This window comes from Trachypithecus francoisi, unplaced genomic scaffold, assembly GCF_009764315.1.
Source record: "Trachypithecus francoisi isolate TF-2019V2 unplaced genomic scaffold, Tfra_2.0 Lachesis_group16, whole genome shotgun sequence".
In the NCBI taxonomy this organism is placed as follows: Eukaryota; Metazoa; Chordata; class Mammalia; order Primates; family Cercopithecidae; genus Trachypithecus; species Trachypithecus francoisi.
The window spans coordinates 57,000,984-57,027,548 of NW_022681461.1; the positions used below are offsets into that span (position 1 = coordinate 57,000,984).

At 40.3% G+C, this 26,565-nt stretch overlaps 2 protein-coding genes across 6 annotated transcripts in view; one reads left to right on the top strand and one right to left on the bottom strand.

Moving 5' to 3' along the window:
* PLAA (phospholipase A2 activating protein) overlaps window positions 1-12,993 on the bottom strand; it is a 43,472-nt gene extending 30,479 nt beyond the window's left edge. For 2 of the 4 annotated variants that reach the window (XM_033237507.1, XM_033237510.1), the window contains exons 1-2: window positions 12,404-12,993; window positions 2,813-3,006 (exon numbers count right to left, since the gene is read on the bottom strand). In XM_033237507.1, the coding sequence (XP_033093398.1) occupies window positions 2,813-3,006; window positions 12,404-12,552 (343 nt within the window). In that variant the 5' untranslated portion in view covers window positions 12,553-12,993. Of the gene's footprint in view, window positions 1-2,812; window positions 3,007-12,338 lie in introns of all 4 variants that reach the window. The other 2 variants (XM_033237508.1, XM_033237509.1) reach the window with 2 other exon arrangements.
* An 8,970-nt stretch (window positions 12,994-21,963) lies between these two features.
* Window positions 21,964-26,565, top strand: part of IFT74 (intraflagellar transport 74) — a 123,799-nt gene continuing 119,197 nt past the window's right edge. The window contains exon 1 of one of the 2 annotated variants that reach the window (XM_033237511.1): window positions 21,964-22,130. The gene's annotated coding sequence lies outside the window, so the exon portion shown is untranslated. The remainder of the gene's footprint in view (window positions 22,131-26,565) is intronic. The other variant, XM_033237514.1, reaches the window with a different exon arrangement.

Below are 26,565 nucleotides of genomic sequence, written 5' to 3' on the forward strand. Positions count from 1 at the left end.
ACATTTATGACACAACTGGGTAAATTTGAACACTCATTTTGATAGTTGACAATAGATTAGTTTTTGTTTTGTTTTAGGTGTGATAATAATATTGTGGTTATTCTTTCCTTTTAGAGGACGAGAGTGTCTTTATCTTTTAGAAGGGTCAGCAAACTAATGCCAGTGAGCCACCTGTATTTGTACACCTAACAACCTAAGAATGGTTTTTACATATTTAAGTAATTGAGAGAAAAAGAATCAAAGGTAATCTTCTAATATGTGAAAATTCTATGAAAATTCAAATTTCAGTGTTCACAAATGAAGAGTTATTGAAACACAGACATGCTCATTTGTTTATTTACTGTTTATAGCTGCTGTGCACTGCAACTGCAGAGCAGAGCAGTTATGATAGCAACCATATGGCCTGAAAAGCCTAAAATGTATTTACTATCTGATCCTTTACAGAAAAAGTTTGCCATCCCCTATTTTAGAGCCACATAATGAAGGATGTATTCATAAACGAAATAATAGAATATCAGAAATTTTTAAGTGATGTAGCAGAAGGAGGGGAAGATGAAACAAAAATAAGATACCTCTACTTTTGTGTACATTCGATTTCCATGATAAAATTTTAAAAATCTGTATCACTCTGTATTGAAGATTTCTCACACAAACACACATATATGCACACAAACATTTAAAAATTCTTTCTGTTTTGGTTGGGCACAGTGGCTTACGCCTGTAATCCCAGTACTTTGGGAGACTGAGGCGGGTGGATCACCTGAGGTCAGGAGTTCGAGACCAGCCTGGCCAACATGGTGAAATTCCATCCCTACTAAAAACACAAAAATGGGCCAGGCTTGATGGCTCACACCTGTAATCCCAGCACTTTGGGAGGTCAAGGTGGGCAGATCACAAGGTCAAGAGATCGACACCATCCTGGCCAACATGGTAAAACCCTGTCTTTACTAAAAATACAAAAATTAGCTGAGTGTGGTGGTGGGTGCCTATAGTCCCAGCTACTCAGGAGGCTGAGGCAGAATTGCCTGAACCCAGGAGGCAGAGGTTGCAGTGAGCCGAGATCACGTCACTGCACCCCAGTCTGGTGACCACGCGAGACTGTCTAAAAAACAAAACAAAACAATAAAACACAAAAATGAGCTGAGCTGGGTGTGGTGGTGGGTGCCTGTAATCCCAGCTACTCTGGAGGCTGAGGCAGGAGAATCGCTTCAACCCGGGAGGCAGAGGCCACTACTGCACTCCAGCCTGGTGACAGATGGAGACTGTCTCAAAATAAATTAAAATTAAAATTAAAAATTATTAAGAATAAAAAATTATTTTTGTTGGCTGGGCGCGGTGGCTTATGCCTGTAATTCCAGCACTTTGGGAGACCAAGGTGGGCGGATCACAAGGTCAGGAGATCGACATCATCCTGGCTAACATGGTGAAACCCCGTCTCCAATAAAAATACAAAAAAATTAGCCGCGCATGGTGGCAGGCACCTGTAGTTCCAGCTACTTGGGAGGCTGAGGAAGGAGAATGGCATGAACCCGGGAGGCAGAGCTTGCAGTGAGCCGAGATCACACCACTGCACTCCAGCCTGGGCGACAGGGCAAGGCTCTGTCTCAAAAAAAAAAAAAAAAAAAAATTATTTTTGTTTTTAGAGATAGGGTCTCACTCTATCACCCAGGCTGGAATGTGGTGGTGTGATCACAACTCCCTGCAGCCTCCAACTCCTGGGCTAAAGTGATTTTCTCACCTCAACTTCCTGAGTAGCTGGGACTACAAGCATTCACCACCATGTCCAGCTAATTTTTTAACTTTTTGTAGAGATAGAGTCTTCCTATGTTGCTCAGGCTGGTCTCAAACTGTCTCTAGCAATCCTCCCGTCTTAGTCTCCCTAAGTGTTGGGATTACATGTATAAGCCATGGTGCGTGGCACATTATACAAATTCTTTAAAGGAATTAAGTTTAAAGTGTTTATGAAAAATGTTCCAAACTATTTCATTTATATTTTAAAAAAGTATACTTAGTGCACCGATTAAGCATGTCATTCTACAACAAAGAACTGTTAAGCCACACAGAAATCCAGAATTATCACAGAATCAGAAATATATACAAATCACAGAAAATAATATTCAAATGTATTAAATACTCTTCAATAATACCACAGCCCTAAACACACTGCTTCTGGGTCTTTTATTAAATACTTTTGGTTTTCCTGAATAAAAGCATTCATTGCATAAAATAGTTAAAAACGAAAGTCATGAAGTATATTCAAATTATATAGCCTCTTTTATTACTGAACACTTTTTTTTTCTGAGACAGCCTCCACTCTGTCACCCAGGCTGGAGTGCAGTGGCAGGATCTTGGCTCATTGTAACTTCTGCCTGCTGGGTTCTAGCCATTCTCATGCTTCAGCCTCCTGAGCAACTAAGATTACTGGTGTGCACCACCACGCCTGGATAATTTTTGTATTTTTATTAGAGATGGGGTTTCGCCATGTTTTCCAGGCTGGTCCCGAACTCCTGGCCTCAAGTAATCTATCTCACTCTCTCAAAGTGCTGGGATTACAGGTGTGAGCCACTGTCCCCAGCCAATAACTGAACAGATTACTTTTTACATATATAAGTGTATCAACCTTTACTGATCACAACAAATTTTTAACAGAATTTACAAAACTAAGATAGCCCAAAAGGGTTTCCATTACCAAGCCACACCTATAGGTAAAACAAAATACAATAAAAACTTGAGAAAATGGATATGTAAATTTAACTTTCAAAGGGATAAAACTTCTTCAAATAGAAAAATACCGAAGTATTATTATACTCACCAGTATTTTTGTGGCCTTTTAGAATATAAAGTGGCATTGGACTGTCCAGTGAGAAAATGCATATATTGTGGTCATTTCCACCAGTGGCAATTAGGCCATGAGGGTAGATGTCACTTGAGGGTATGATGCATACACAAGATACAAAATTGGAATGGCCACTCATACAGTGCATTTCCGTAAAGCCCCTGTTTGGACTGGAAAGACAAGATAATTAATAGATACATATCTGTACCCTGACTTAGCCTAGGACAAAAACTGCCAAAGCACTCACTTTCATTTAGCGTCTAGACCAAACTTTAGAATACATACTATCTTAAGAATCCATTGTTTTAAATTGAACCTTACATAATTCCTATGAACTACTATAGAGAATTACATTAGATTAAGAGAAGTTTGTTTAGTGTTTCATTGATAAGAATACATTAAAATAGAGAACCAGGGAAAAAGAAAGGGCAACAAATAATCATAACTGAGTTTTTTCTTAATCTCCAGCTTCACTTCTACACATTAGTGACTGTTACCCTAAGAAATCCCTGGCTAAATGAAACATACATGCAATTAAGATAATGAAATGTATTATTAAGAAGACCTAAATATAGTGACGACTCTTTCACATTACGAAGCATTGACTTAGTGCCCAGTAGTATGGTACAGTATGTGTTTCTACATAGCTAGAACAGGGGTGGGTGTCAAATCTTTTGGCTTCTCAGGGCCACACTGAAGAAGAATTGTCTTAAGCCACGCATAAAAAATACTAACACTAATGATAGCTGATAAGCTATAACAATTTAAAAAAACCCCACCTAATACAGAAACATGTAAATGGCTACAGTATATTATATAATATATAATGTTATATGTAATTATGTGTATCAATGAACACAGTACATTAATAATTGCCCTGGGATTAAAATGATTACCAATTTATCTGTATCAATCACTTAGCATCACTGCCTTACTTAACAAGTTCAACCAGCAGATTATGATTTCTGTGTGAAAAGCAATAAATCAGCTGCTGAGAGGGATAAAAAGAATTATATCCCTAACTCAGCTAAATCAAAGAGCTTGCAGTCTAGTTGAAGAAGATAAGACAAGTGCACATAAAGAGACAAGCCTCCCAGATAGGCCGGGCGTGGTGCTCACGCCTGTAATCCCAGCACTTTAGGAGGCTGAGGTGGGCGGATCACAAGGTCAGGAGATCCAGACCACGGTGAAACCCCGTCTCTATTAAAAAAACACAAAAAAATTAGCCAGGCACGGTGGTGGGTGCCTGTAGTCCCAGCTACTCAGGAAGCTGAGGCAGGAGAATTGCGTGAACCCGGGAGGTGGAGCTTGCAGTGAGCCAAGATCATGCCAATGCACTCCAGCCTGGGCAACAGAGCAAGACTCCATCTCAAAACAAACAAAAAAAGAGACAAGACTTCCAGATAAAGACTAAACAAACTCATCTATTTTCACTTCCTTCCCAAATCCCACTAAAAACAATAAATAGTTACGTTTTTAAATAAAGCTTAATTAAACCCACAAGGCCAAGGAGAATGAAAAAAAAAAAAAAGACATGAACACATGAATATTTAAAGCCTACAGAAAAGTAGTAAGGGCCAAAGGAGACCTGAGTCCTAGCAGACAGCAGGACAACCGAAGAACCAATTTACCAACAAAGGGCTTAAGAACTAGAGAATATTCTGGGAGGTCGGCAGAGTCCGAAGCACCAGGTATCTGTCTTCCCACCTAGACAACAACGGCACTGGCAGAATCTGTCTGATGTAACTATTATGAAACTCTGCAGTCAACTGAAAGCTTGTAACTTCCAGGGGAAGGCTTGGATTGTAAATTGAGGTTAATTTTGATCAATGCCTGCTCTTGGCACAGTAGCAGTTACCCACACCTCACCCTTCTAGCCCCATGGCAGGCAGCCATGCATCTGTTCCCGGAGAACCTTGCTCACAGTTGTAGGAACTAGGGTTGGCAAAAAGGACCCTGTCCTCCAAATATCAGAGATCTGTTCTCTGATCACTGATTGCCTGCTTTGATCATAGAGCAACAACAAAGAGGCAGGCAGCCATTGTTGTTGCACCTCCCCCCACTGATACAAGCCTCTACTTCTTGAGCTGAAGTGACTTCCAAGGGGATTTAAAAGGCTGATGCCTGGCCGGGCACAGTGGCTCACACCTGTAATACCAGCACTTTGGGAGGCTGAGGTGGGCAGATCACGAAGTCAGGAGACTGAGACCATCCTGGCTAACATGGTGAAACCCCGCCTCTACTACAAATACAAAAAATCAGCCGGGCATGGTGGCAGGGGCCTGTAGTACCAGCTACTCGGGAGGCTGATGCAGCAGAGTGGCGTGAACCTGGGAGGTGGAGCTTGCAATGAGCCAAGATTGCGCCACCGCACTCCAGCTTGGGCCACAGAGCGAGACTCCGTCTCAAAAATGAAATGAAATAAAATAAATAAATGAATAAATAAATAAACTAAACACAAAAGAAGACAGTAATGCAGGAGATGAAGGACAAAAATAATTTTAAGGTATATAGAAAACAGACAGCAAAATGGTATCAGTGATTACTTTCAATGTAAATGAATTAAACTCTACAGTCAAAAGACAGAGATTGGCAGAAACCATTTTAAAAAACATAATCCAACTTGGGGCTCTTTGTAAGAGACTCACTTTAGATCCAAAGACACAAATATACTGAAAGTGATAGGATGAAACAGGATATTCCATGAAAATAGCAAACAAAAGAAAGCAGGAGTAGCTATATTAATATCAGACAAAGTTGACCTTAAATCAAAAAAAGAAAATAAGAGACAAAGAAGGATATTCTATATTAATTAAAAGTTCAGTGCAGCAAGAAGATATAACAATTACAAACATTTATGCACATAATATATAAAACAAAAACTGACATAATTGAAGTGATATATAGTTCTACAATAATAGTTGAAGACTTCAATATCCCAATCTCAATAATGGATAGAATAATCAGACAATCAGACAGAAAACATGTAAGGAAAAAGAGGACTTAACAAAATAAATCAACTAGAACTAACAGACATACAGAATATGCTACGTGAAAACAAAGACACCTGCTACAGAAAAAATACGGCAATTCCTAGAAAAATTAAAAATAAAATTACCATATGATCCAGCAATTCCATTTCTGGGTATGTTCCCAATGGAAATGAAAGCAGGATCTTAAAGAGATATGTGTACAGCCATATTCAAAGTAGCATTATTCACAATAGCTAAAATGTGACATCAACCTAAGTGTCCATCAATGGATGAATAAATGAACAAAATGAGGTATAAACATGAAATTTTATTCAGCCTTAAAAAGGAGGGAAATTCTGACATATGCTACAACATGGAAGAACCTTGAGGACATTATGCTAAATGAAATAAGCCAGTTATAAAAAGACAAATACTGTATGATCCCACTTATATGTGGAACTTAGAGCTGTCAAAATCACAGAGACATAAAGTAGAATGGTGGTTGCCAGGGTCTGGGGGTGGAGAGAGAATGAGGAGTTATTGCTTAAACAGGTACACAGTTTCAGTATAAAGAGAAAAAAAGAGTTAAAAGATGGATGGTGGTGATGGTTACACATTATGAATATACTTAATACCATTGAACGGTACACTTTAAAATGGTTAAGATAGTAAATTTTATGTTATGTGTATTTTCTCACAATAAAAAAATGGAGGAAAAGAATTAACAGCACTATATACCTCTAGAAATGAGGACAAAGAGGCAGGAACTAAGATAAGAAAGACTAATTGAAAGTCTTCAGAATCTGAAGCGTTATGAAAAAGTCTTCAAAGAAAGGTATCTGGTAGTAACCAATTTCAACTTGTTCGCTTCATTTTAGTGGGTGTTGTTTTTGTTTTTTAATATGCTTTTGAAACCATTTTATCAATAAGTCCAGAGGAAGTCAAAAGAACATGTTTTGAAACCTGTATTATGTAAACCACTAAATCTACCTACTATGTGTATCCCTTAGCACTTCAAAGCATAGATGTTTGTGTGCATCTTCCATAGTAGTCTGTTAAGTTCTTAATGGCAGAATCCAGATTAGGTTCTTTGTGTCTTCCCAAGTCCCTAGCACAATGTTTTACATGGTTAGCATTAAGTACTTCTTAAATTGATTTTAAAAAATACTTTAGGTATTAAGCCAAAAAAAAGAGGGTGGAGGGGTGGGCGGGCAGCTAGACAACCCAGCCAGACAACTGTCCTGCTAGCACTCAGCGAAAGTCTGAAGCTTTTTCTTTAAAAAGGTGAAAATCTTTGAATGGGGGGACATAAGGATAGTTGAGTCTTGGAGTGTGAAGAACTGGAGCCCAAGACCACCAAAACAAAACCCTGGAAACCACACCCTCATTCTCCAGGCAGAAGATCAGCCCAATATAATGGCCCTACCAGATAACTCAACAGTAAAACTCACAACCAACAAGCCCCATTCAGGAGCACAGATCTCCCAGGAGCTTCTTAATTCTCTACCCATAATGCTGAGCACACAATAAAGATTACCAGACATCTGGGGAAAGCCTCCAGCATGAAATATAGTGATCAAAACAAACAGAGACGAGAAAAAAACCAATCTGGAGGAAAACAGACCATTAAGGAGAAAACTTAAACATTTTTTAAAATTGTCATTATCATCCTTAGAGGTATAAGATATTGCAACCATGAAACAAGGACACAATTTCACAAAAAGTCAAGGCAACCTGCTAGAGATTATAGACAAGAAAAAAAAAAAAGGGAAATTTAGAAAGCAAGTTCAATATCTGAATAAAAACAGTTCCAGAAAAAAGAACACAGAAAAAATAAAGAGAAAGCAGCCAAATAATTAATTGGAATTAATTGAAGAACATTTCCCAGACTTTATGGACATGAGTTTTCATAGTAAAAGGGCCCGCCAATGGCCTGGAACAATGGATTGAAGTAGACTGCCTTCCAGAAAGAAAAAAAATAGGTCAAAAATCAGAATGGTTTCAGATTTCTCAACAGTAACACTAAAAGATGAAATAAAATGGATTCCATCACAATTCTGAAAGAAAATTGTTTTAAAATTAGAATGCTACAACCATTCAAATTATCATTCCAGTAGCAAGGCAAAATAAAACCACTTTCGGACTTGCAAGGTCTTAAAACATTTATTACTGATGCACTACGTTTCAGGATGCTCCTAGAGGTTATGTTCCAATAAGCCAACAAGGAAGAAACCAACAAAGAGAAAGCTAAAGGATACTGACAGCAAAAATCCAACACATGAGGTTCAGAAAAGTTATTTTGGAAACAACAATGAAGGGAAACCCCAGGATCAGTTGTGCATCAGAGGTAGACAGACCAGGTCAGAAAGTTTGCATTGTCAGGAAGACGAAATTGTAAAATATCCAATGTATCTATATGCCTTAAGAGGTGATTTGGTAACGAACAAAGAATTTGAAGTTGAATCAGTGATAAATACATAGAAAGCTAAGCAAATGAAAACCAAAATAAAATAATTATTAGCCACATGGAGATCATAAAATTGTTGAGGAAGAGTTATAGATTATTCCACAGCTTAAACTGTAAGAGTCAGAGCACAGAAAAGATGGATATGTGATGGAGTGAGTGGAAGGCAGAAAGAGAGCTAAATTCTCATATTCTACAGTAGGAACTAATAGATTACACCTAAAAAATCTATTAATATAGATTAATATAATCAGATCCTATATCTGAAGATGTGTCTTCAAATATGGGTCGTTTTTCAAAAGGCAAGGCAATATAAAGGCAAAGTTGCTGAAGTCTTATCTCACTCATCTCTCCCCACCCAGACAGAAGTCGATGACAGACAGACTTGGGAAATGTAATTTAGCTTGAAGCTAGCTTATAGAGGTCTGAAGTAGTCTGAAACAATGGTATGTTGCTTAGTTCAATGCCCAACTAACAGATATGTCTCCATTCTGAAAGGTGTTCAGAAGGTCCAGAGACTTTCTGGGTTTTCAAAGGGCTTTTGTGAAAGACTAGGTACCTGGTTCAGTCTACTCTAAAACAGAACTATTTCTACCTCCCTAGAACTAACTTCCTCCATTATTCCCAGTCCATCCCTACATGAACCTTAGCAACAACATATATGGAAAGCAGTGGTAAATTTCATTTGCATTAGAGGTAGACAGACCAGGTCAGATTCGGTAAGAGGCAATTCCGTAACGAACAAAGAATCTGAAGTTGAATCAGTGGTACTGATTCAAATTTACAGTAGTAAATTTCATTTACCACTTGGCTACATGGGAAAGCAAATTTCATTTACTACTTGGCTCCAAACATTTATAGGATTTCATTAACTTTATTAATATGCTGTTATAAGCTGGGAATGGTGGCTCACACCTTTAATCCCAACACTTTGGGAGGCTGAGGCAGGAGGATTGCTTAAGCCCAGGAGTTTGAGACCATCATTGGCAATCTAGTAAGACCCCCATCTCTACAAAAATAAATAAAAGTTAGCCAGGCATGGTGGTTCTCGCCTGCAGTCCCACTTACTTAAGAGGCTGAGGTGGTGGGAGGATTGTTTGAGCCCAGAAGATCGAGGCTGCAGTGAGCAGTGATCATGCCATTGCACTCCACCCTGGGCAACAAAGCGAGACCCTGTCTCAAAAAAAACAAAATGACACACATATTCTATTATGGCCTGAATGTGTCCGCCAAAGTTCATGTGCTGGAAACTTAATCTTTAATGCAACCATGTTGAGAAGTAGGACCTTTAAGAGGTGATTAGATCAGCAGGGTTCTGCCCCCATGAATGGATTAATGTCATTATTGCTTAGACAGTGGCTTTGTTATAAAAGCAACTTTGCCCCCCCCCCCCCCCCCCCCCCGCCTCTTGCTGTGTACTCTCTTGCCCTTCCACCATGGGATGATGCAGCAGCAAAGAGGACCTCTCAAGGTGCCGATACCTTGATACTGGACTTCTCAGCATCCAGAACTATGAAAAATAAATTTCTTTTCTTTATAACTTACCCAGTATGTGGTACTCTACTACAGCAACACAAAAGAGAAGACATGTATCATGAAATAAAAATTGTCGATATGTCAGACTTGAGGACACTTCTACCACATTAAAGGTATGGTTGAGACACTTTAGTTGGCATCAATAAGAACTTCATCACCTAATGACTATGAAACACTCTAACCCTGGGGTATCCAATCTTTTGACTTTCCTGGGCCACGTTGCAAGAAAAATTGTCTTTGGCCATGCATAAAATACACTAATAATTACAATAGCTGATGAGCATTTTAAAACATCACAAAAAAAGCCTCATAATGTTCTAAGAAAGTTTATGAATTTGTGTTGGGTCACTCTCAAAGTCACCCATGGGCCACAGGATGGACAAGTTTGCTAACCTAACCAGCTGTATATGAGAGACTATATAATCTTATCTCACCATGCACTAACACTGTAACTGGCAAAATGCAAGTTCTTCATCAGTGTTAGATAAATACATACAGGAATGAATTTTGAAAAACAAAAACAAAAAAATCATGAGTTCGGCCAGGTATGGTGGGTCACACCTGTAATCCCAACACTGGGAGGCCAAGGTGGGCAGATCACCTGAGGTCGGGAGTTCAAGACCAGCCTGACCAACATGGAGAAATCCCAGCTCTACTAAAAATACAAAATCAGCTGGGCGTGGTGGCACATGCCTGTAATCCCAGCTACTTGGGAGGCTGAGGCAGGAGAATCGCTTGAACCCCGGAGGCAGAGGTTGCAGTGAGCCAAGATCGTGCCATTGCACTCTAGCCTGGGCAACAAGAGCGAAACTCTGCCTCAAAAAAAAAAAAAAGAAAAGAAAAGAAATCAATAGTTCAATGAAAAACAAAATCACTTTTCAAATAATCAGTTCAGCCCAAAGTTCTTCAAGTTCCTGGTAAGTACAACCACTCCAGTGATTAAACTCTTGTCAAACTAGTACAGTCCCAAAAGTTTAATGACAGGATTCCACTATTAAAACAGGCATCCTTGACTATACTCCTTACTGCAATGGTTATATTCTGCTGGGCTTATGCTTCTACTGGATTCCATTTTAAAGGTAAAAACTTAGTAACTGTACTCAAACAAAAAGTTACATATTAGTGTTACTAAGTAGTTTTGGATATTATAGAATTTTAGAGTTAGAAGAGATCTTTAGAGATCATCTCATTCAATTCAATACAGGAATTTGCTCTATACTATATCTAGTCTAGTGGACCATCTTGTGTTGATTATACTACTTCAAAAGCCTCCAAACAAACCTACTTCTACACTTATCCCTTCCCAATCTATTCTCTATCATCAGCTAGCAGAAACTTCTCAACACGGAAATAAGATGATGTTGCTCCCTGCTTGAAACTATTTGAAGGCTTCCATTTGCAAACTCCATAACCTGGCTCTTGCCAGCCTCAAAGACCTGTCCTCAGCTCACAGCTAAATCCCTCCTGTTTGTTCCTCCGGCTGTCTGGAATGCTCTTCCAAGTCAACCCTCCCCATTTGCTCTTCCACGACCAGCTCCATCCATCTCATGCTTCAAATGTCAGCTTTAAACAAACAACTCCTCAGAGAGGCTTCCTTTAATATCTCTCCACCTAATTATTAACTGTATGTTTTCTTCATATGCCAGTTTTTAATTTTTTTTGGCTTGTTTTTTAATCTATCTTCCCCATCAGACTGTAAGAAAGCTCCAGAAAAACTTGCAACTTGTCTGCCTTTATTCCTCTCCAGTATCCCAAACAAATAAGAGGCACTCAATAGTTATCAACTGAATTTATGGATGGTGACTCAAATTCTGAAATTCGTAACAGTGGGAGAGCTACTAAATAACAAAATAACCTCAATTCTTCTTTCTCTGAACTGAAATCTGTCTTCTAGTTCTTAAACATCCTGCTACAACCAGCCAAATCAGGGCTGAGCCCGTGAACTCGATCAGGACTGATTCCTAACCTTTTTTTTTGATTCGTGAACCCTTCTGATAAATCCTTTGAAGGTAATGAATGCTCCTTCTCCTCAAGAAACAGCACATGCACAGAAACAAAACATCCAAGAGGTTTCACTCCTTCAAGACCAGCACAGACCACAGACTAAAATTCTAACCTGGACGAGAAGAGGATTCAGTAACACAATTTTTGAGAACTAAAGTCTTCAAACATTAAATTTTAGAGAAGACTACAGAGCATCTTTTTCGAAAATAAAAAAGGGACATGTCAGATGTCTTCAAACTTCCTCACTTCGGAGGGTGCAATTGGAATCAGTAAATTTTCAAGTCTAAAAGAAACTTGGGAGATCATTGTCCAAAAACTGAAGGCCCAAAAGGTAGGAGACTGGCCTGCAGTCAAGTTAGCACAACAAGGCTGGTCTCTGGTCCCCCAAACCAGTGCTCTTTCCACTTAAATCTCGATGGTTTCTTACACAGAGTTCCAGTACTATGAGAATTGGAAGGAAGCGGAGAGCAGAGGGAAGACTGAGGGGAGAGAGAGACGGCAGGATTGACAGGGAACGGTCACTCACTTTCCACTCTCCGGGAAGAGTGCAACACAGCCGGGGGCAACCTGGGGGCAACTCCCAGGGCTCACCTGTCTGGGGCCCAGAGGCGGGTGGTGCGGTCTCGGGACACGGACACAAAGGCCCCCGGCGGAAAGGGGCAGCACACCAGGCCCCGTACGTCCAGCTCGTGGGCCCGGAGCGAGCAGCTCAGCCGGTATCTGGTGGCGCCGCTCGTCATGGCCAGTGTCTGTCGGGCGCCCGGTACCCGGGCACTGCGCAAGTCCAGTCCGTAGGGGCGACTCGGAGAGCGCCGGGACGCGGCCGGAGAAAGGCCTGTAGGTAAGTGGCGGCCGGAGACCGGAAGAGCCCGAGAGCCGGTACGGAAGGGCGGCTGGGAAGGGGCGCGCCAAGCGGGCCGAGTGACACAGCAACCCTGACAGGCACACCGGAATTCATCATCGGCCTCAGCCCTCCATGACGCAGAGTGTCTGCGTCCCGGCAGCTGACGCCGATGTGGAGCTGAGCTCGCTTTACTCCTGGGCTCGGGACTCCCCGCCGAGGAAGAGAGAAAGAGCCCCGCCCTTCCACCAGGACGCCCGACCCGGAGATCCTTCCCAACCCCGGATCTCTTCCGACTCCGGGCCCAACCTTTTGTCGTAATTCGGGACGCGGGCCGGGACTACAACTCCCATAATGCCGCGCCAGTTGGCGTGGACATCCGACGCCCGGAATCCGGATATTTTAAACCTGAGTTATTCGCGCTGGGCATGGCGGAATGGCTGAGTGAGGTTGTTTGGTGTCTACTGTTAGGTCATCCTCACCTCTTTTTCCTGATAATCTCGAGGTTTTTGCAAGTTAACTTTGTTTTTCAATTAAAACGAGAAAGCTTGAGGCCAAATTGGGAACTATTAATCACTGAACTATTCCTCCGTTTCAAGTTATCCGAATCTCCTACCCTCTATTGTCAAATTTACAAACAAATACAGTGGTCCAAGTCAATTTTTTAAAGGTATAACTACTTTTTTCTGGCGACTTGTTAAAATGTAGATTCTGATTCAGTAGATCTGGGTTACAGCCGAGATACGTATTGTTAACAAGCCCCCGCCCACCCACCCGTGGTGCTACTTGCTGGTCATTATCAGATCTTATTGAGTACCAGGGTCAACATGACCTGTCTCTTTACTTTGTTTCCCTCCCATCCGCTATTCTGTCGCATCCAACTACACTTTTCTACAAACCTTTCTAAATTGCTAAGCCCAATTCACACTTTTCTGACTTCTCCCCTCCTAAAACTCCCACTCTAGATTTGGAATCACTTTTCTCCTGGTTTGGGAGATCATTCTTGAAATGTTGCCTTTTGATACTTCTTTGCTACCATATCCCCTCCCTGGGTGGATTATTTACTACTTTGCTTATTTCTAAAGCTGTATTCCCATATTGTCTTTTCCAAACTCTAGATCTGTATTTCTAGCTATCTGTTAGAAATCTCTACCAATTAGTCTTACTTAAATTATTTCAACTTTTCTCTAGCCTTTCTACCCCTTCTCTCCAGCCAATCCTACACATTAAAATATATTTCTGAAATACACGCTTTATTGTTTTTTATCTGCTTGACGACCTCTGATGGCTTTCCATTTTGTTGTTGTTGTTTGTTTGTTTGTGCAGTGGCGCGATCTCGGCTCACTGCAACCTCCGCCTCCCGGGTTCAGGCGATTCTCCTGTCTCAGCCTCCCGAGTAGCTGGGACTACAGGAGCGCACCACCACGCCCAGCTAAATTTTGTATTTTTAGTAGAAACGAAGTTTCGACTAAAACTTCGTTTGTTGGCCAGGCTAGTCTCAATTTCTTGACCTCGTAATCTGTCGGCCTCTGCCTTCCAAAGTACTGGATTATAGGCGTGAACCACCACGCCCGGCTGGCTTTCCATTCTTACAGTACAGCATTACATAGGGCCTCTCACACAATCTCGCTAATCTGTTTTACTAGATTCATCTCCCTCTGTTATCTCTCTTATTCTAGCCATTTCGAATTTGTCACCATTCCCTGAACATATTATACTGTATGCTGTCCATGTCTCTATGCTTTTTGTACATGCATTTTTTTTTTAAGTTAGAATTCCACTTTCTCCATCTGTCATATTTCAACACCAGTTTATCTTCTGGTTTCTTCTAGTTCCTCTGGGGAACCAATGCAGTTTTATTTGTTGTCAATATAGTATTTACTGCATTCTAATATATTCTTTTATGTCTGTCTTTTCTACCGGACTACATTTTATTATTATCAAGACTTTTTATTTTGCATGAATCTTAACCATCTAGTTTACTGCCTCCTATATAACAGGAAATGTTTTCCAACTTTGTATAGTATTCAGTTTACCAATTTTCACAGTCTCTCATTTAGTTCTCACAATAACCCTACAAGGTAGATAGTATTATTATTCCCATTTCACACATGAAGAATTTGCCTCGTTTAAAAAATGTTAATTTGGAGGCCATTAGGTTGAGATAGCTCCAGCTCTGGAGCCCAACTCAATGTAAACAGTAAAATGAAACTTAAGCTTAACTAACAGAAACAGACAAACCTCTAACTATGGACTTTCCACTTTAACCAATCAAGTAAGTATATTTTCTTAGTCTTGCTTCCACCAACCCCTTATAAAAGTTTCCCCCTCATGCTGTAATTGGCCAACTGTGTTCTTTACCTGCTGCCTTCCAAAAAACCAGTGCACTGAGAGCTACAAATGTTGCAGCAGGGAAAGATGAATAATCACAGGGCCAGCCGAGCGAGGAGGATGGGAGATATTTCTCAAATCCACCTCCAAGAATGTAGAGGCTAGATTTTTAAAGGATGGGTTGGTGGGCAGGAGGCTAGGAAATGGGAAATGCTAATTGATTGGGTCAAGGATGAATCACAGGGGTGTCAGAACTATCTTCCTGAACCTGAGTCATTTCTGACGAGTGGGGTTCACAGGTCCAGGTTGTGTCTGTTGGTCTGCCAAAATGCTAAATTTGAAAAATATCTCAAAGACCAGTTAATTAGATTTCACAATAGTAATGTTATCTGTAGGAGTAGTTGGCAAAGTTAAAGTCTTGTGACCTTTGGTTACATGACTCCAGAGCAGAAGGCTCTATAGAAAAGCAAGCTAATTAGTCTGGGCGAGGTGGCTCCGCCTGTAATCCTAGCACTTTGGGAGGCCAAGGCAGGTGGATTACGAGGTCAGGAGATTAAGACCATCCTGGCTAACACAGTGAAACCTTGTCTCTACTAAAAATACAAAAAATTAGCCAGGTGTGGTGGCGGGCGCCTATAGTCCCAGCTACTCAGGAGGCTGAGGCAGGAGAATCACTTGAACCCTGGAGGCAGAGGTTGCAGTGAGCCGAGATTGCGCCACTGCACTCCAGCCTGGCAACAGACAGAGACTCCGCCTCAAAAAAAAAAAAAAAAGAAAAAAGAAAAAAGAAAAGCAAGCTAATCAAACAATGCCAAGTTATTGTTTAAGCATGACTATTCTTTAGCAAAGTTCAAGCCTCTACCATAGTTCTAATCTTGTCTTATGAATGTAGCTTCAATCTCCATACAAGGAGTTGTGGGAGGTCACTTTTCCTTGCTTTAAAGTTTAACTATAAACCAAATTCCTGGCATAGTTATTTTAGCCTCCACACTAGAATAAGCAAAAAACAAACTAACAATAAAATGACAACAACAAAAACTAGTCTAGCCTGTGAGGTTTTAAGAAAAATGGAGTCAGTCATGTTAGATTTCTCTCCTTAGTTATAATTCTGCAAAAGTAGTTTAAGTGCCCCTAGGTGGAGTTTCACCACTTGGGGTTTGGTGCTGCCCAATTCATGAATCACTGTCTGCTCAACTGAACTCTTTAATACTTTAATGTGTGTTGTCTTTTAACAGCTTGATATGAGTTTAATGCTCAATAGATGTTATTGGTTACCTTAATGAATTAATGAATAACTGAAATAACTATTTTAATGTCACATAACTAGAACGTAGTACAGCTGGGACTAAAGTTCTGTGAACACTAAATTGGGTTCTTGATATTTTAAAAATAATTATAATGTGTTTATGTGTTTAGCAGTTTAAAGGTTTAAAACAAATAGTTTATTTCAACTGTCTGTCTTCATACAAATAACAATTCTGGATCCCCCCTCCCATATGTCTGAAGGCATGAAGGAAAAATGTCTACAATGACAGTAGTTCTCTCAGAGAAAATGCATGGAATAGTTGGGTAGCTGGACTAAACATCACAGTTTGTGTAAATTGAGGTAAACATTGCAGTTCATGTTCTCAACATGATGTTTTCATTATAATTTAATTTAAAAAGCCCTAAATGCACTGAAGAATAGCATTAATGCAGATTATACAGGAATGAAGTTGGGGTCAATATGATTCAGGCCTGGCAACTTAGTAGGAAAACCCAGGCAAACTAAAGAAAGGAATTGTAACAGGAGTGATACTTGACTTGTGTGTTAAAGTGATGGTGAAAGAATATTGTTTAGCTTTTTTTTTTTTTAACTAAAATTCAACACATAGACTCTGGTGCCAAAACTTTGGGCTACTATAGCACAATACATACGTGAAATAAAATATTAAAATGCATTGGGAAAATGATACAAATGTTACATGTGCAGATCTTAGAAAACTTAGGCTGCAAATATGTCCCCCATAAGGTAAATCTTGAAAAAAGGAAGTCCATATATATATAAGAAAAAAACCCATAAAATGTGAAATATGGACTGGGCGTGATGGCTCACGCTTGTAATCCTATCACTTTGAGAGGCTGAGGTGGGTGGATTGCCTGAACTCAAGAGTTTGCAACCAGCCTGGGATGAAACCCCGTCTCTACTAAAATACAAAAAATTAGCTGGGCACGGCGGCATGCACCTGTGGTCCCAGCTACTCAGGAGCCTGAGGCAAGAGAATCGCTTGAACCTGGGAGGCAGAGGTTGCAGTGAGCCGAGACAGCGCCACTCCACTCCAGCCTGGGCGACAGAGCAAGACTCTGTCTCAAAAAAAAAAAAAAGTGAAATATCAACTTCATCTTTAAGGATGGTTATCAGCTTCTAAATTATATTTGTCTTGCCAGTCCTGTAGAACATTACAGAAAATGTTTCAAAGCTAATACATTTCAATATCCCAAAAGATAATTGCTGTTTTCAAGTTTTTGGTGCCCAAAAAGGAGAAAAACATTATTCTAGTGCTAATACATTTAGTAAGCTTTTTTCTTGGCTTTTAATAAGTTTTTTTGTTAAACATTTAAGGACACTTTATCCTTTCTTTTCATATACTTTGAAATATTGTCTAGATAATTACATAATTCATTGAACGATGGCTAACATGAATATTCATTATTATTTTTATCGTCCCCTATTGAAAGTTTATTTATTTATTTTTTTAACTTTTTTTTTTTTTGAGATGAAGTCTTACTCTTGTCCTCAAGCTGGAGTGCAATGGCGCAATCTTGGCTCACTGCAACCTCTGCCTCCCAGGTCCAAGCAGTTCTCCTGCTTCAACCTCCCACATAGCTGGGATTACAGGTGCCTGTCACCACGCCCGGCTAATTTTTGTATTTTTAGTAGAGACATGTTTTACCATGTTGGCCAGGCTGGTCTCGAACTCCTGACCTCAGGTGATCCACTCGCCTTGGCCTCCCAAAATGCTGGGATTACAGGCGTGAGCCATTGTGCCTGGCCAAAAGTTTATTTTTAAAAAGTATTAATAATGCATTCTTTGGTTTAAAATTCAAAAGATGTAAAGGATGCACATTTTCAAACCCTAACCACCCAGTTTCCTCTTTGGAGGCTTATCAGTTTCTTGTGTTGTTCCCAAAGATTGTTTATACAGATGCAAGAAAATGTTAGCATTGAATACTTATTCACCTTAGTTTATATATCTTGGAAAACTTTCCATATTGTATGGGAAGAAGAAAACTTTTCCTCTACCCTGTCATGTTCAGTTTTCAAGGGCCTATGAGTTAAACTGACAAAAGACAGACTAACAGGAGAAAAATATCAATTTTTTATGCATAAAACAGCCAACAAAAGCAGCAGCTGGCTAGTCAAATTGTTAAACTTTAAGGTTTACATAACTAAGTAGGGAAAATGGTGGGGGAGAAACAGCTTTTACAGGGAAAAAAATAGAAACATTGACTTTTAGGAGAACAAATAAGAAAGTTTGTGTTCATCTATACGGTTAGGAGTGGTGTTTCCAGCTTCTTCAAGGCCATAAGTTAGGGGATTTATGGTAGCATCATTCCCCAGAAATTTTGCCTTTAGTCAGATAAGGAACTCTCTGGTGCAATCTCGGCTCACTGCAAGCTCCGCCTCCCAGGTTCACGCCATTCTCCTGCCTCAGCCTCCTAAGTAGCTGGGACTACAGGCACCTGCTACCAGGCCGGCTAATTTTTTGTATTTTTAGTAGAGACAGGGTTTAACCATGTTAGCCAGGATGGTCTCAATCTCCTGACCTCATGATCCACCCACCTCGGCCTCCCAAAGTGCTAGTATTACAGGCGTGAGCCAGCGCGCCTGGCCAAAATATTTTTATACCAGCTCTGGGGTTCGTAGTCAGCCTCTGCAATATCAGTATACAAGGAGCATCGTTTTTTATAGATGGCCAAATTTCATGTGATTTTATAACTGTAGCATTTTTAATTCAGTGTTGTTTGATTTTTTCCTAATCTTTCTCTGTAACATGTACTGCTCAAAGAAATAACCTTGGACAATGAGCATATGTCATTTATATGTATGAATTCAGTGTGAATATATGCTGACTTCCTAGAAGTGAAGTTACTGGGTCAAAGGACATGTGCATTTGGATGTCTATAGCCATCTTCTTTCAATAGACACTCCTACCAGTGTATCCAAAATCTTAGTTGATGTACATATTCACTAGTAAGTTCACTAACTTTTCTCTATTTTATAGTAGAATAACTTAATGATGTCACTCCTCAAAGTTTCTTTTCTTTTTTAAAATTCATTTTTGTTTTCATTTTCTGTTGGGGGGGGGTCTCACCATGTTGTCCAGGCTGGTCTTGAACTCCTGGCCTCAGTGATCCTCCTGCCTTGGCCTCCCAAAGTGTTGGGATTAGAGGCATGAGCCACCACACCTGGCCAAAAAGTTTACTTTCTTAAAAAACCTACACACATCCTACAAAGACATTTTTGAGTTATTTTGTTAACGTTTTCCTTCTGTGCACCCTGGGCTACATAAGCATAACTGGCCATATTCAGTACCACGTGGTATCCTCTTCATTGGGCCTTATTGCCCCTGACTCTACTGAGTACCCACTTGCCTCCTTCCCTACTCTGTCATTCTCCCTTTAAAACATCCAATCACTGCTGTACAAATCAAGGTTGAATTCCTTTCACATTGGACTATTTTCCCTATTGCAGTAGTAAATTATGGATAAAAATGTGTCCTGTCAGGGTTTGTTATCTTTGACAACAAAAATAAATATATAACTGCAAGTTATAATGAGTGATACGTAGTATTAAAATAATTAAATTGGAGGTCATTAGACTGGTTGCTTTAATGCACTGAGTTCCTACATAAGGAAACTGAAACTTAAAATGGAATTACAAGTGGCCAACTAGTCATCAGTTATATTGTCTTGAACTTGCCACAAGAACAGTCCAAATAAGGCAACTGCTCAAACTTTAACCAATCAAATAATTTCTTTGCTATGCTCTGTATTTACTCTCTGAAAGCTCTCAATTACCTCTGGAGGAGCCCCAAACCACTTATGATTTGGAGCTGCCCAATTCATGAATTGCTGTCTGTTCAAACAAGCTCTTTAAAATTTTAATGTGCCAAAGTTTACCTTCTAACAGGAATAGTACAGGGTGCACTGAGGACATATAATGAGGTGGGAGACCAGAAGGAGTTGGAGCACTAATCTAGTATGGACTGTCAGAGAAGAAGACCTCTCTAATAAAAGACATTTGAGTTAAGACTTGAATGATGAACAGGACTTTGGACAGTGAAAAGCAGAGGGACAAAGATTCCAGGAAGAGAGAATTGCAGTGAAAAGGACTAGAGACAGAAAGGAACTTGATACACAAGTAGTCTTACAATAAACTTACAATTTGACATAACCTGAATACTAACCAAATTATGACTTGATATAACCTAATTATAATTTGATATAACCTTAAAAGCAACAGAACCTAATACATAATGATCCAAAGTCAAATAAGATATGGTGCCTACTCTCAGGAAGCTCAGAAGTGAGCGAATAAGTGATATGTATTCCTATTCTCTATTCCTTTTTCGTCATGAAAAAGATATGGGGACAGGGATCAATACTTATTGCCCAAATGAGCTTAAGTGTATTATTTAATCTCTTTAAAACTTGGATAATAGTATCTGTTCTGCCAATTTCAACTGTTAATATCTGTCAGGGTCCTTAAGTGCAAGAAACAGAAATCATCTATAAATGATATAAAAGCTGAAAATGAATTTATTAAAGGACATCAAGCAGCTCACAGACTCTTCCAGAAGCTGAAGAAACAAGCTAGAGGTTCTCCTCCCAATAAAGCCTCTGGGTACCAACACTGCAGCCTGCACCAACACACTGATGCTGGACACTGGTTGCTGGTGATAGAACTTTGCAGTCTCGAAAACGATGTAGTTACCGTGGCTGTCACCCTTACTTCAACAGACTCTGAAGTCCTGCTTCTGGTTGTCATTCAAGTTTGAGTTGGGTCCACCAAATTAGATTGGAGAGTCTAGCAAGCAATAATACTCATGTCCCAGTAATAAGGAAGACTAGGAAAGCCAGTATCTGTCACTTCAAGTTCCTGTAAGGGTGTCTGGGGGCAAGGTAAGGGAGAAACTCTGCCAAAAGGATGACAAATGGCCACTGCAAATAGGGTGGGCTCTAATGAGATAATGACATGAAAATGTTTCACAGACTAAGGGGGAATTCAGCCACATGATATAATCTCATTTTGTAGTGATTTTTAACTCGTTGAGGGCAGGCAAGTTGGAAATAATGTGTAAAATAATGTGAAAATCCCAATACATATGCAATCACATTTAAGCTCTATCTATGAAGACCGGAAGGAAACATACAGTAAAAGTTATTTTATTAGAGAAGTGGGATTTGAGATGAAGTAGTTCTTAAATTAAAAAGAAAAAAAAAGACACTTTCCATTGAATTCACAGTCTTCCCCACAAACTTGGATCCAAATTCTAATGAAAGGAAGCTTAAAGACGCAAAGCTTCTGGTGAAATGAGGAACAGAACAGTTGGTACCAGAATCGCATCCATATGTCATGATGCATTGTGTACGCTATGCAGTCCTAATAGGGAGGAAAACTACCACTAATTAGGAATTTAGAAAATTGCACAGTGCTGCCTACCACGTAATAACTTCAAATGTAACCTGTTACACGTTAGCCGACGTGAGGTTACAGAGGGACATAGCAAAACTCGCTAGAGTTACTTCAGGTAAGGCACACAGAGGTTGCTCTTATTATCAAGAAAACCAAACGTTCACATAAAACGTTTTCAGGCCGCCTGGCTCTTTTCCACTTCTTCCAAAAATCTCTGAAGAGTGGTGAAGAAACAAACATCAGTCTTCCATTCTCGCGAGAGCTCCGCGTGTAACCAGCGGCTGAGGTGGAGGATTGGTCACGCAGGATGAGGAGCCTCCGCTATCCCGCCCCCGTTGCCGGGAGACGCCGCGGGGCACGGCCGCTAGTGGGTAGGCCTGAGACCCGAGGAAAACTGCGCGTGGGCCTCAGAAAGAAGTTAGGGCACACGCGAGTCGGGCGAGCGCCCCCCTTCCGCGCCGGCGGAGGTGAGAAACCCCGGGTCCCATCTCTTCCTCCCTCCCTCCCACGTCTATTCTCTTGCCTTGGAGATGCTGATACGCTCCAAACAAAACAAATTCTAACTCTGGGTCCTAGCTGTTACCATCGGGCCAGGCATGTACCAATTCTAGTCGGGTGAAGGTTGAGAACAGACCTCCTCCAACAGCCCGATCCCCCCCCACCCCCCACGACCCCGCTCCCTGCAGGAGACCCGCCAAGCACAGAGCGGAGGGAAGGACCACGATGGGCTAAAGGATTTTAGTCAAAGAAATAGATTTCTGGCCGGGCGCGGTGGCTCAAGCCTGTAATCCCAGCACTTTGGGAGGCCGAGACGGGCGGATCACGAGGTCAGGAGATCGAGACCATCCTGGCTAACACGGTGAAACCCCGTCTCTACTAAAAAATACAAAAAAAAAACTAGCCGGGCGACGAGGCGGGCGCCTGTAGTCCCAGCTACTCGGGAGGCTGAGACAGGAGAATGGCGTGAACCCGGGAGGCGGAGCTTGCAGTGAGCTGAGAGCCGGCCACTGCACTCCAGCCTGGGCGGCAGAGCAAGACTCCGTCTCAAAAAAAAAAAAAAAAAAAAAAGAAATAGATTTCTACCTGTTACAGTGCAAGGGATTTATTTCTGTCTGTTGATCACAGTGCGGGCAGTTAGCAACTTTCCACTTTTTCACGTGTGAGAACGGTTGACTTAGGGAGGATAATGACAATAATAATTAGAAGCCAGATGTTTTAAATTTAATACTTATCTTCACAACAGCTCTGCAAGGTAGAGCTTGTCACCCTTCTGTTTTACAGAAGATGAAATCCTGAGGGGTTAAGTAAGGTGGCAAGATTATGCAGCTGCTAACTTTGTCAGCACTAGTTTGTATCGCTAATTTTTCTGGATCCAGAGGCCAGGCTGCCTCTCTGATTGTGTGAATAACTGGAAATTGTGTGACTCTTTGATTGAATAACCCCGGAGTTAGTGGTATATTTGTTGCTAATGTCCCCCTCTTAATCCCAGTGGTAATAATATAATGGTAAGCTTTTTTTTTCTTCGCGACAGTAAAGCGGTGGAAAAGAAAATTGGGTGAAATTTCTGTATGTTGTACATTTTCTCAAAGTTAGCAGGAAACCTAGAGTAATATCTTTTCTACTGGAAAGAGATGTTTATTGTACTCGTTTTCTTGTGGAAAAACCATTTTGATCATACACCCTGTCTTCCTTTTCAAACAGTCATTTCATGAAATTACTTTTTCCATTTGAAATTCTTTTGCTTTCTACATAGAGTTCAAAATGGCAAGGAATTAGAATCAGGGAGCTAGTGGGGTCAGGAAGATTGGTGTGAACATATTCAAATGAGAGATCTGAATGGAAATTTCAGATAAACAATTGAAAACTCAAAATTGGTGCCCAGTTGAAAGGGCAGAACTGTAGACATTGGTTAGTGAGCCATGCACGTAGTTGGAGTTACAAAGATGCATGACTGTAGAAAGGATAGAAGCAATCCAAGGACTGATTGTGAATAATGCTAAGAGAAGTCAGAAAAGTAGTACTGGACATACAGTATAGAAACAGAGAAATCATTTTAGTCCAACACACGCTTTGTTTGCTTTTTAACAATTTAGTAAATTTTTGTAATTGGCAATACCTTTATGTAGGAGGAAATTTAAAAGGTACAAAAGAGAACAAAGTTTTTGCTTGTCACTGAGACAGATGTTGGGGATATGAAGATGATTAAGATTCAGCTCTTGCCATAAAGGGCAAGAAATACTTAAGCAGATCATTTCAAGTGGTGTGATAGCTTCTGGAATAAAGAAATACACAGGATGCATGGTAGCACATAGAACAGGTCTATACACTGAAATTGAAGAAGACGAAGATTCCAAGACCAGTTATGGACTGGTCATGGAAGGATTCCCTGAGAAAGTAACAGGCAAAATGTGTGTGTTAGGCAAGGGGACCACTTAAGAGGCTGGTATAATAGTCCACTTGAGTCAGTGATGCCCTGAATTGGCCAGTGCTGTAGGAATAGAGAGTAAAGTACCTGTTAAACACTTATTAACAAAATCAGTAGAACTAAACAAAACAAACTCAGTAGAACTATGTGATCAGCCATGGGAAGTGAGGGAGAGGGAGATATCAGGGACTAAGTTTCTGACTTCTGTGACTAGGAGGTGATACCAAGAGGAAGGACAAATTTTGCGGAGCTGATAATGAGTTTGGATTATATATGTTTATTTTGAAATATTTAGATGTCTAAGTGGAGATGTTATTATTTGGATATAAACACCACAGGCTGAGTGCTAAAATAAGGGCTGAACATATGAAATTGTGTGGAATCAGTTATTAATTGTTAAAACCCTCAGTGTGGATAAGTGGGCCAAGGAGAGTTTAGAGAGAGAAAAGAAAAAGATGGTGGATGGTATCTTAGAAAATGCTCTATATAAGCATTTCTGTCTCAAGGAGACAGAAAGAAGAACCAGAAGAGAGATAAGTGTCATGGAGATGTTTCATATAAATGTGGACACCAGTAAAGTAGGATGACATTTACATCACTGGCAGTATTGGCAATGGTCATTTGAATCAAACAGTAGCAATCCAGGAGATAGTGGGAAACGAAGCAGTAGAAAATAGTGGATATAAGCTATTCTTTTTTTTTTTTTTTTTTGAGACGGAGTCTCGCTCTGTTGCCCAGGCTGGAGTGCAGTGGCTCCATCTTGGCTCACTGCAAGCTCCGCCTCCCAGGTTCACGCCATTCTCCTGCCTCAGACTCCCGATTAGCTGGGACTACAGGTGCTTGCCACCATACCCGGCTAACTTTTTGTATTTTTTAGTAGAGATGGTGTTTCACCGTGTTAGCCAGGATGGTCTCGATCTCCTGACTTCATGATCCGCCAGCCTCAGCTTCCCAAAGAGCTAGGATTACAGGCGTGAGCCTCTGCGCCCAGCTGGATATAAGCTATTCATAAGAATTTGGCTGCATAAGGGAAGGATATATGGGACAGTTAGATAGAGGTGGTTGCAGGGTCAAGAAATAAGTCTTTGAAGGTAGAAAAGAATTGAACATGGTAACAGACTGAAGGAAAGGTGAAAGTTTAAAGATATTGGTAGCAGTGAGTGTAATGCCACAAAGAAGATGGGATCAAGGGTAAATCAGAGTAGAGATTGATCTTGAATGAGAGAAGGAATGGCTGTTGAGATAGGAGGGCAGAATGGATGTAGAGAAGTTTATGTGCCCCAAAGGTGATGGAGTTCAAGTTGTAATTTTCTTAAATGAGTCATCTGCTAAGAGTGGCAGGAACAGAGATCGAAAAGTAGTTAAGGATGAGAATTATCAAGTAGAGAGGTATCTTAACAAGGCTAAATACTTTCTGAAATGAGGGTCCAACTAAGGTTTGTGACTATCACTTTGCAGTACCCCAGTCTGTGCAGTTGTATGATTTCCACCAGCAATGTTTAGCACTTCAGGTTGGATGTGGAGAAGGGTTTCTGATTTTGCTAGATGGGTGGAGAAGAGTTCCAGGATACAAATTAGTTGATGGTGCTCATGAGACACTAATTTAATGAGAGAAGGGGGAGAGTTCTTAACCACCCTTGTCAGGGTATCATTAGTGACTTCTTGGATGGGGACTCCATTGGATATTTCAGTTTTCATCTTACTTGAATTTCCAACTGTAAATGGCATGGCTTGTTCCTGCCTTCTCTTGGCATCTCTGACATACACTCCTGGTTTTTTTCTTTGCTTTCTGGGCCTTAATTTTCATTCTCTCATACTAGATTTTCCTCTTCTGTGTGATCTGTATGTATTGATATTCCTCAGGACAATCTTGGATACTATTCTCTTTTTCTCCATATTCTCTCTCTAAATAAGTATCTTCATAACTATTTTATATGACTTACAATAGGACATACATTTTTATATTGTAGCCTAGTAAACACATATGTGTAAATTTATGTAAATATAGCTGAAACAAAAATTTACTGAAACAATGTTTACCCTTTGTATGTTCAGTGAACTCTTTTTGTTTAAATTTTATTTCACATTTTAGTATCTTGGTCATAACCTGCAAAATTGTTTTCAGAACTCACTAATGGATGTGACTAACAATTTGAAAACTACTACTCTAAATTAGGAGACAATTTTAAATAATATTATATTCTGATGAATAAAGGAGAGGGCTGATAAACTGGGAGAAAATGAGTGAATTAAGGAAATGGTTTAAAGGCAGGTGTAGCAGGAATGAAGATGAGAAAAGGGTAGAAGGAGAGAAGACCCAAGAATAGAGTATTTCAATTAAGATGTTTGAGATGAAGCAATTCCAGATGATGACAAGCTCCATGTATTGCCGTGGCTATGAATGACGGAAATGGAGTTAAGATCATTGCTAAAGTTGAGGTAAGGGAACTGTGAAGCTGGAATGTTAGGTGTTGGAT